The 12197-nt window shown below is 34.7% G+C and overlaps 1 protein-coding gene across 1 annotated transcript in view; it reads left to right on the forward strand.

Moving 5' to 3' along the window:
* WHAMM (WASP homolog associated with actin, golgi membranes and microtubules) overlaps positions 1–12197 on the forward strand; it is a 42413-nt gene that overhangs the window by 17035 nt on the left and 13181 nt on the right. Inside the window, exon 4 of the mRNA XM_033920544.1 lies at positions 7923–8092. Coding sequence (XP_033776435.1) covers positions 7923–8092 — 170 coding nt within the window. The remainder of the gene's footprint in view (positions 1–7922; positions 8093–12197) is intronic.

The following is a 12197-nucleotide window of genomic DNA, read 5'->3' on the forward strand; positions in this document are numbered from 1 at the left end:
GACCTCCTCCATCTTCCAAAAGGCATTTCTCTCAAACGGCAGCACCTGATTCAAAGATGCCTCCTAAGAAACAGCAGCCTCAACAGCAGCAACGCCAGCAGCGAAAACCTCAGACTCCTACTGCACCTAAGGTTTCTCAGTCTTTTTAACCAACTAACACAGAACATAACCTCAATTGTTCTGCCTCTGTCATCTCTTTTTCCCATAGGGGGTCGTCTCAATCATTTCTACCAAAGATGGGAGCTCATTACATCTGACCTCTGGGTCCTCACTATCATCAGGGAAGGTCACTCTCTTCACTTCCTTCAGATTGCAAGAGAGTATCCTTTCAATCTGCTCCAGACCACTCTTTTTCTTCCTGAAGGTTAAGCTCCGCTTTGTCTCCATGTCATCTGGAAGGTTCCTCTGGAACAGCAGAGCACAGAGTACCTGATTGTAAAAACCGCTTAGATAATCTTGATAAGCGGTATATCAAATCCTAATAAACTTGAACTTGAACTTGAAACTTGGTGGGTAACGGTGTGTACCACGTACAAGTATGAAAAGATGATGGCAGAACGTTTTGGGAATAATAAGTCTTTTAAAGATATATGGAGTCCATTGACTAATTTTATTGTATTATAATTAAGATCATGTTTGTTTCTTTTTTAATTATATTCATTGCACATCCAGGGAGTGTGGGTGGGCTGGGGGGGGGGGGGGAAATATATTTTGAAAAATTTATTTATTTCATTATAATATTGAGAGATATGGGTGACTAAAATTACGCCAGGTGTACACCTGGCTGGGCCTCCGCGTGTGCGGATCGCCGGACTTGATGGACCGAAGGTCTGATCCGGAGATGGCAGTACTTATGTTCTTATGAAATTATTTTATATGTATTATTATTCAAATAATAAGTTCAGGAGGGGAGGAAATGATTGTTAATGTAATTATATAGTTAATAATGTGTTTTTGTGCAGTTTTTCTGATATATCAATTATTGAAGTTTGAAAATCAATAAAGATTTAAAAAAAAAAACTAAAAACCAAAAACAACCTATGATCCACTCCTAACCATAACTACTTTTTGGTAGCTGCCTTGGACTAGGTGCCTACCATACAATTTATTTTACTTTAAGCCAATTATGAGGTGCTGTTTGCTTGTTAATGGTGCCAATTAAACCTACATGGCAGAAATGTGCTTGAAGTGAGTCTCTTTCAATTGAATGGAAGAGGGGGCGTGGCTTGGAGCGCGCACGATATGGTAGCCTAACTGCAGCGCTCCCGTATCCAGGCAACAAACGGAACAAAAATAATATTTCTACTTTTTCAAATCGCGATTAAAAATACTTAAAACAACGTCGGAAATGGCGAATATGAAGCAGGGGAAAGCTGAAAAACCTTCGACATCAGGTATCTCAGCAAAAAGAACAAAAGTCACTCCCCTGTCACCATCGAGTGTGCCGTTCCCGATGGAGACTGAAGAACTCACTGAAAAGGCTGATATAATGACTGAACTGTATAAAATAAAACTGATGCTGACTGAAAACTCCAATAAAATATCTGAAGTAAAAGAAGAGCTGCTTAACATGAAACTAGAAATCCAAACTGAGAGACTGAGAATGACAGTGCTGGAAGAAAAAGTGGAGAGGTTTGAATCTTTCACAAAAGAATATGACAATGATAAAAAAGAAATAACAACTTTAAAAAATCAAATGGTGGACATGGAAAACCGAGGAAAAAGGAAGAACATCAGAATTTTGGGGCTGGTTGAAAATATTGAAGGAGAAGATCCAGTACAATTCCTGGAAAATCTGTTACCTAAACTGCTTCAGCTCAATTCAAAATGGCCGTTAGAAATTGAAAGAGCCCACAGAATCCCCACAAGAAAGCCTGTAAACCAGGCTGCTCCAAGACCTTTGATATTCAAGGTGCTACGCTATCAACAAGCTCAAGAAATATTAAAAATGGCAAAAGCAAATAAAAACTTGAATTATAAAGGATCAAAACTAGTTTTAGTACCGGATTTTGCTAAATATACTGCTAACATAAGAAAACAATTCCTCACATACAGACAGCAGCTGAAGGAAAAAGGATACATATATGGTTTATATTATCCATCCACTATGAGAATATCCAGTGGAAATAAATCCATATATTTTCAAGACCCGGCAAAGTTGAAAGAATTTCTTACACAAAAAGATCCTAAATTTATATAAAAAACAGAACAATTCAGCTGAAGAAAGAAGAAAGAAGAAAGAAGAAAGAAGAATGAAGATGGGGAAAAAAAATGAAAATAAAGAAGATTATTATAAAAAAAAAAAAAAAAAAAATTTAAGACATAAGAAATGTTATTAACTGGAAATAGTATATATTGTAATAGTAGATGCAATAATATAATATTATTTAAAAATCAGCATTCACAATTATTAATATCACTAATTATTATTATATTAAAAAAAAAAAAAAAAAAAAAAAATATATAAAAATTTTATTATCAAAATATAAATAAAAATTATATATAAAATACAAGCTTTAATCAAATTAGATAATACATTCAATTATATAGCATATTAAATTATTAAGATTAAGTAATAATAAATGAGTTACAAAGAAATTATCATTAAATATTGGGAAAAATTTGTAATTGTTATATTGAGAATAAGATTTAATAATGAAATATATTAATTTATTATAAAATCAATATTTTAACTCTGTATAAGGAAATTATAATTTTATGAAATATATATAAGAAAAGTAATTGATTATTTACAGAAATAATTAACAAAATAGATGTCTAATAAATATTTTATTTTATTTAATTATTCAGTCATAATAATTTATTATGATAAATAAGAAAATAAGTAAATGAATAATAGATATTTAATAAAATATGAATTTATTATAAAACTTATGTATTGACATAAAATGTATATTTTAATCAATTATTCATTCAAATTAATTTATTATGAAGATGATTTATGAAAATGATTGAAATGCATTATTATTAAGATTATTATTATATATTTATATTAAAAATGAATATACTTAATTTATATGAAGATATATAGATATATATATAGAGAATAAGAGCTACATTTGAAATATGTTTATATATTAAGAATATTATACTACATGTATGCATAATGAATATAATGTATGATTCAAATATATATAAATTTCAGTAAATTTATAAAATTTTATAGAATAAATGAATATAATTTTTAAGAATATAAGGGTAGAAATATAAAGAATGTATTGAATTCAAAAATATGTTTTTAAATAATATAATGAATTATTAGTTGCCTGGAGATGGAGTTGTAGGTTTTGCATGACCAATGCGTGTTCCAAATCAGAATAAGATAAAGGGTGGGAGGGGAGGGAAAATAATGGGTAGGATAGGGGTTAAAGTTTTAATGAATGTGCTAGGAACTAATCATGTAAATAATCATAGAATAGTGGATAAATATTGGATAAATATAATTATTAATTAGATGGATCTAAAAATGTATTCACTGAATGTCAATGGTTTAAATCATCCTATTAAGAAGAAGAAATTGTTATCGTTCCTTAAAAATCAAAATGCGGATATTTACTTTATTCAAGAAACTCATCTATCGGAAATTGAATCAAAAAAATTATCTGGAGGTTTTATTTCTAAATGTTTATTTGCACCGGCTACAAAGAAAAAGGCTGGAGTGGCTGTTTTAATAAATAAAAAATGTAATGCAGATTTTAAATTAATTAATTATGATCCCTTAGGAAGATGGGTACATGTCGAAATGGTTCTGGGAAATACTACCCTGAATTTATTCAATTTATATGCTCCTAATACGAATCAAATGGAGTTTTTTAAACAAATTCAACAGTTGCTTTTACCACTGGCTACATCTAATTTAATAGTAGCAGGGGATTTCAATGCTGTAATGGATCCGATATTGGATAAAAAACCAAGTAAAGTTATAAAATCATTAGGCTTAGATAATTTGATTCTATCTTGCGATTTAGTAGATATATGGCGAATTCTTCATTTTAATGATCAGGAATTTTCTTTTTGTTCTCAGGTCCATAAATCTTTTTCACGAATTGATTATATATTTGTTTCTAATAATATAGCGCAGCGCATCTTAAAAGCAGTAATTGATCCCATTATAATTTCAGATCATGCTGGTGTGTGGATTAGTCTTCAAAATTATGATGCTGAAAACTTAGATTTAATTTGGAGATTTAATAATGATTTATTAGCGGATTCAAAATTTCTTGAAGATTTCAAAATAAAAATGCAAGAATTCTTTCAATTTAATGAAACAGATGATATTAATGCTGAAATCTTATGGGATGCTTTTAAAGCAACTATGAGAGGAAATATTATTTCATATTCAACATTTATTAACAAAAAAAAAAAAAAAACAATTTCTTGAGATGGGAAAGCAAATTAAATTATTAGAAAATAAATTAATTGAGAAATGGGAAAATAATACATTACAAGAATTATTAAAATTAAAAGTTAAATACAATGAAATTTCTTCTCAAATTGTGAGGAAAGACATTTTCAACAAACAAGTACAATATTATGGAAATTCAAATAAAGCGGGGAAATTATTAGCAAACTTTCTAAAAGCAAAGAAAAGAAAATCTAAGATTATTGCAATTAAAGATACACAAGATAATACACATACCAACACAAAAGATATTATAACACAATTTCTTGATTTTTATAAAGAATTATATACTTCCAATTCTTATAAAAATAAAGAACAAGATGGATTAACTTTCTTAAATTCATATATTGGACCAAATATTCCAGATCATATAAAAGGAAGTTTAGAAGAACCTATATCTTTAAAAGAATTAGAAACAGCATTGAAGTCTCTTAGAGTTGGATCCGCTCCAGGTGGAGATGGGTATACTGTTGAATTTTATAAATTTTTCCAAAACATTATATTACCACATCTGTTAAATCTGTATCAATATCAATTAAAGAATGGAAAAATTTCTGGTACTATGGCAGAATCGATAATTATAGTCTTACCAAAACCAAACAAAGATCCTACTCTGGTATCAAATTACAGGCCTATTTCATTATTGAATGTGGATAATAAATTAATGGCTAAAGTATTAGCATTAAGATTGGCAAAAGCTCTCCCTTTCATTATTGATGTACATCAAACAGGATTTATTGCTAAAAGACACTCATCAAATAATACTAGATTAGCATTCCACTCATTAAATTTAGCAAAAAATATAAATGATCCAGCTTTTTTAATATCTTTAGATGCAGAAAAAGCTTTTGACAGAGTGGAATGGAATTTTATATACCAAGCTTTACAATGGTTTGGTATAGGATCCGGTTTTATTAAAATGATTCAGACATTGTATAGCTCTCCTGGAGCAAGATTATATATTAATAATAATTTATCAAATAGATTTAACTTGCATAGGGGAGTTAGACAAGGATGCCCTCTGTCTCCTTTACTTTTTGATATTGTCCTAGAACCTTTATTAATTGCAATAAACAAAACTAAGGAGATAGAGGGAATATCATTTACCAGTTTTGAATTTAAATTATCTGCATATGCAGATGATATATTATTATATTTAAGAAAACCGGAAACTACTATTCCAAGTATACTAAATTTAATAGAAAAATATGGTACTTTTTCTGGATATAAAATTAATTGGAATAAATCTGAAATTCTCCCAATAAATGTTCATTGTACCAAAGGATTATTTGACCCATATTCATTTATTTGGAAAGAGGATGGTATAAAATACTTAGGAATTATGATCAAAAATACAATAGAAGACACAGTCAAAGAAAATGAAAAACTTTTATTAAAAAAAATAACAGAAATGTGTGAGCAATGGAATCCATTACATCTTTCTTGGTGGGGAAGAATTCAAACAATTAAAATGATGATATTGCCTGTGGTTTGTTACCAAATGAGTATGATTCCAATATTTTTTCAGGGGTCATTTTATAAAAAACTTAATAATATTCTTACAAAATTTGTTTGGTGTGGGAAAAGACCAAGAATCGCTTTAGTATCATTACAAAGACCAATTATGGAAGGGGGGGTAAATTTTCCAAATTTTTATAGGTATCATCAAGCCTATATTTTAAGACAGGGTATGTATTGGATCCTCCCAGACCTTTTAGAAAATGTACCAGATTGGCTATATTTAGAATGGCGGCTCCTGTTCCCTTTATATCCAGAACAATTAATAACTATAACAATGCCTAAAAGATATAAAGACCACAGAATTTTATTTGACACTTGGAAAACATTGAGATATATCAGTAATCTATCACCAGAACCTATTGCTAAATCTCTAAATCAATCAATATGGATAAACTCCAGGATCAGAATTGGCGGATATAAAATCGTCTGGAAACAATGGATAAATGCAGGAATAAGAACATTGAATGATGTCATATCAGAAGGTTCACTGCTTAGTTTTTCACAATTGCAAAACAAATTTGGTTTAAATAAAACACAATATTTTAAATGGATGCAATTGAAGCAGGCCATTCAGGTAGGGTTCCCTGAATGGAAAAATCTAAATAATAAATATAGCCTACAGGTTCTATGTTTCCAGACGGATTTTTTGGGTCACCAAGCCGCAAAATGGTACAAATTGATATACGGATTTTTAAATAAAAAAAAGAAAACAGGTCTTAGAGATATTTGGAGTATTGAGATTGGTCAGAAAATTTCTGAATCTCAATGGCCAAGATTTTGGTCCTGGAGATTAAGATCTACAAGATCAGCATCTATGAATCAAACATGGTTGTTCTTATTACATAGAGTGTTCTGGACCCCAACGCGCCTGCAAAAAATAGATAGTACTAGATCTAATAGATGCTGGCATTGTAAATTGGAAATAGGGACGTTAGATCATTTAATCTTTTTCTGTCCCTGTGTAAACGCATTTTGGAATTCAATTTGGCCCCAAATTAATAAATTACTAGAAAATCATGTAGGACTCTCATATGACACCATATTATTTGGCACTGCAATGAGAACTATGAGTCCGATTTCAGCAAATAATAATAAGCTATTAATGATATTAACAGGAGTCGCTATGCAACAAATTACTCAAAATTGGAAAGATTACACCAAATTAAATTACACATTCTGGTGGAATTCTGTTTGTCATATTTATAAAATGGAAAAAATAATAGCTTTACAACAGGGAAATCTTCTTAATTTTAATAAAATTTGGCAACCATTGACAAATTATTCTAATGATTAAGTTCTTAGCACAAGGATAAATAATTATACATGAATGGGGTGGGTTTTGAATAATTAATGAAATATATTATATAAGAAGGGAATGGGATTTATATTATACATATTATTGTATAAGTGTTATCATATTATATTTTCAACATGATGTATTATTAATGATAATATTCAAGATATGTAAAAATTAATTGTATATTATATTATTCAAATAATGTAAGAATGGAAAACTTATAAATAAAAATTTAAAAAAAAACAACAATTGAATGGAAGCTTTGGAATGAGGGGACATAGCTGAAAGAGGATAGGTCAGAAGTAACCTCAAAAAATACTTTTTCAAGGAAAGGGTGGTGAATACTTGGAACGGCCTCCCAGTGGAAGTGGTGGAGACGAGTGTAACTGAATTCAAGAAAGCTTGGGACATTTATGTTGGATCTGTGAGGGTAGATGGCATGGTTAGGCAGACTAGATAAGCCATAGGGTCTTTATATGCCTTCATTTTTCTAGGTTTCTGTGTTTTTAAATAAGTTAGATGCCTAGATCAGCTAGGTGACTAACTTTAGCTGTCTTTTGTAGAATCTGGACCTCAGTGTCTAAATGGAAGCTCCCTGTTGTAGAATTGACTCCAGTCAACCTACAGTATTTGTGCTCTGGCAGTATTTAATCTGTCTTCTTATTACCTTTTATCCAACAGCAATGCACAAGCAGATGGAGCAGGATGGGATGAAATTTGGAAAAGCCACATGGGCCTCAGCTGTGCCTAGACTAGAGAAGCTGAAGTATGTGTTAGCAAAAGAGACTCTTCAGCACATGAGAGCAAAGGAGCTCTGCCTGAATCACAAACGGTCAGAGATTCGACAACATGTAAGTGCCAATTTCACAAGACATTAGTGAGGATAAGGTGCTTAGAGCCTGCCTATTTCAGCTCCGTTATATTTCTTTAACTTTGGAGAGGGGGTCGAGGGTGGTAGGAAATTAGTAAAGGGCCTGTTATAAAGGTGTTTTTCCCATTATTGTATGTGTAATAGTGTTTGTGAATCTACAGCATGCCTTTATAATTCCTTTTTGGGTACTTTGTAATTCAGCGTAAGCTAGTGTGACTTAACAAGGAGAATATAGCAGAATCTGTATTTGTCTGAGTGCTCTCTTCAAGGAGGAAGGCATTTTAGTTTCTGAGGGCTAGATTCATTAAGCTTACCATCGTGTATCGATTGATTTGTGACCCCTTTGCAACCCCAACCCAATTCACTAACCTGTGGCTGATCCATGTATGCAAATGAGGGGGAACGGCATGCAAAGTAGGCAGGCAGTGATTCACTAAACAAAATCTGGAACACTGATTGGGCTGGCTGATCAACAAAATAGTGACTGCTGGGGACCAGTCGTTCATGTACTTTCCGACTGCCGCCATTCTCAATAAACTCCTGATCTCTGCCCCGATTCTCTGCTCTCTGCCGCCCTGCTCGGTACTCTCTGCCCCGATCCGATTTTCCGCTCTGTGCTGCCCTGCTCAGTAAAAAAAAACCTCCTGCTCTCTCCCCCAAATCTCCTCTTGCCGCCCTAACTCGCCACTCTGCTCTCGCCCTACTCTCTTCTCGTCACCCTCATCTCTGCTCCGACTCACTGCCCTATGCCCCGAATCTCCTCATGCTGCCCCGACTCTCCTGTCCTTCCCCCACAGTGTGAGCCTGTGGTTTTAACCCATGGCTCGTGAAGTATTAAAAAAGTAAAAAAAAAGCAGCTCGCAGCTCTGTAAGTATGCGTAGACCATCTACAGACAAAGAAGATGGTCTGCGCATGCTTCAGGATCGCTCACTAGCGATCCGTGTGGTCGGTGGGGGACATTCCTCTGATCGCCACCATTTGCATGCTGACCCATTCAGAATTCGTAGGCTTGCCACGGATCAGGCAGGTTAGTGAATCTAGCACTCTCTCGTGCGGAAACCAAATGTTAGGTGCTACTTCTGCATCAAAGTTTTGGCATGGAAAGGGTTCTAACAGATACAAGGTACCAAAACTGGGCAGAAATGGCAGAGGACTTGACCTTCAAACCAAACTACTCTTAATCAGCTTCAAAGTTAAGACACCACATAAGTTCCATTTTACTTGAGTGGACTATTTTGAGGACTCCTGATGCAGGCCTAGTGACTAAAATACGGTCCATGTCGGGTCTGTTTTTATTTTTCACTCCACATTGCTGTCATTAAAGTTTTTTGATTTGAAAGTTTGGTCCTCTCTGCTCCTTTTGTTTTCTTATTGATTTGGCGCAGAGTTTTTCTTCTTTTTTTTGTGGAGGTCCACATGTAAAATACACATACCGATTTATAGAATAATGCCTAAATGATTCTGCATGCATCTGCAAGGGGGGCATAGGCGGGCCAGGGGTGTTGCCTTAAACTGCGCACAGTGGGTTGAGAATTGGGGGGATCCGCACCCAACTTATGCACCAGAATTTACACCTGGTTTCAGTTGGTGTAACTTCTTGCATCTAAAGATGAGTGTAAATTCTGGCACTTTTTTGCTATTTTATTAAGAGTGTTGATCTTGGATCGCCTATTATAGACTACTAATTACTGCTGAATTCTGAGCACTGCTTTTAGAATTTCCCCCTTGGTGTGCAGTTGTAACGACATTTGTTTGGCAATGAAAAATAATAACAAATGTGAGCATTTTATGGGTAACCATCCCTCTGTACTAGTTTGTTTTTCCTTGGAGGAGGCAATCTTATTGCAAATACAATGTGCCCTTGTATCCCTGGACACCTGGTGGAGATGAAGATTTGCCACATGCAGTGGACTTGGGGGCCCTGATGCTCAAAGCTTGCCATGCAAGTAAGACTGGTTGTAGCCAGTGTTACTTGCAAGGTAGCTCTGCCTCCAATGCACAAAAGGGTTCTAGAGGGTGGGGGTGGGGGCTTTTACTGATTGTGGTAGTAGCCACTGAGAATTCAAAGCAAATGCAGTACAAAGGAGCTCATTACATACATAACATAACTTTATTCTTCTATACTGCCACAATCAGACGATTTCTAGGGGGTTTACACCGAAGAGAGCTAGACAATCAGCGAAGTACAAAATACAAATAGCAAAAGTACAACATATTTCTTAAGAATAGTCAGAGTAGAATTATTGTTATTAATATAACTTCTATTTAGGAAATGAATTTATCAAACAATAAAGTCTTAATTTCTTTCCGAAATGCGCCGTAAGACAGCCCGGCTCCACTGATGTAATTACCCAACCAGGACTGCTGCTTACTTGCTTGAAACATAAAAGTCCTATCCAGTATTGAACTGCGCATTCTGTGTAATGCACAGCAGGAAACGCCCATCGTTCAGAGGTCCAAATTTTCTGGCAGGTCTGGAGCTGTCGCTAGCTTGAATTTTGCTTGAATAGATGTTTGTGCATGTGTGTCCAGCACCTATGGTGAGGATGCAGCTCTTAGGTATAAGACACACATGCAAATAAAACTCGCACAACAGCTGTGAAACTCAAAAAAGAAGAAAAAAGAGATTTGTGCTGCAGTTGGAAGGTTTTGTTTTTTGCCCTTGGTGCTGCTTACCGGAGCTCCATGAGCACAGCCCTGCAAACACACTGGCGTAGTAAGAATGAGCGGCGCCCCCTTCCCATCGTAGGTGCAATTCCGGCACATATTATTTAGGCACTGGTAGCGTTTTAATGTTGCATTTTTTTTTCCATTTTAAACGGCGTTTGTTAATTAACTTAGGGGCCTTTTCTAGAATTTCCCTCTCTATTCTTGCTCCAGACCAGAGAATTGTAAACTGTGTGTCACATGAGATTCCAGGTATGTCACCAGATGCTGGGGAGGAGGAGAGGCACCAGCTGACTGCCTGCCCTACAGGACGTGCCTTTCACAGCAAGAGGCACATCCTGTAGGCAGTCAGACGGTGTCTCTCCTCTTCGTGCTTTTTCTTTTTTGGCACAACCCCCCCCCCCCCCACTGGCATCTGAGCCCCATCTGGAAGGCCTCTGCGCATGGGTGGATGTCAACGTGATGTCACATGTGTGTGATGTCATCGCATTGATGTCCACACACTTCTGGATGCCCTCAAGCCGTGTCTCGCAAAATTTGTAAGACACTGCTCCAGACAATCTGCAGTGATGGAACTGAAATACTAACGCCTGATTTCTATAGAGTTCATTTCTATTCTGTGTGTTAATTCTGGCCAGCTCCCCACCCAGCACCAAAAGAGATGGGAGATTTCATGCGCCGCCATCTTTTTGCACCTGTGCCACAGTGTGCCTTCGCTGGGATGTTTATAGTGCAACAGCTCTCATTTCCCTCAGTGGATGAGTGTGTGAAAGTTAGCTGCTTCTTTTTTTTAATTTACAAATCATATTATTTGATGAAATTTGACTTTTTATTCTCATTGACGTCCCAAATAGAATAGCGTCATATGATAGAGCTACATGGTTTTCTAATAAAGAATTAATTTAAGACCAGATTGATTTCCAAAATGCCATGATACAGGGACAATAGAATATTAAGTGATCTAGAGTCCCTGCTTCCAGATTACAATGCCAGCATCTATTAGACTTAGAGCTATCCAACTTTTGTAATCTAACTGGGGTCCAAAATGCTCTATGTAACAAAAAGAACCAAGTTTGTCTCATAGATGCAGACACTGTACATCTCATTCTCCAAGACCAAATTCGTGGCCATTGAGACGCAGAAATTTGATGCTTAATCTCAATGCTCCAAATGTCTCTAAGACTTTTATTGATAATGACAGGAGTTGCCATTCAACATATTACCATGAACTGGAAAAATTATTCTAGACTTAATTACACTTTCTGGTGGAATTCGTTGTGTCATATATACAAAATGGAAAGAACAATTGCCATGCAAAATGGGAATTATAATAATTTTAAAAAGATTTGGGGGCCATTGATAAACTATTGTAATGATTAGACGCCTTTTTACACTGAAAGTATAGTTATAATTAGGG

The sequence above is a fragment of the Geotrypetes seraphini genome, chromosome 14, assembly GCF_902459505.1.
Source record: "Geotrypetes seraphini chromosome 14, aGeoSer1.1, whole genome shotgun sequence".
NCBI classification, from domain to species: Eukaryota; Metazoa; Chordata; class Amphibia; order Gymnophiona; family Dermophiidae; genus Geotrypetes; species Geotrypetes seraphini.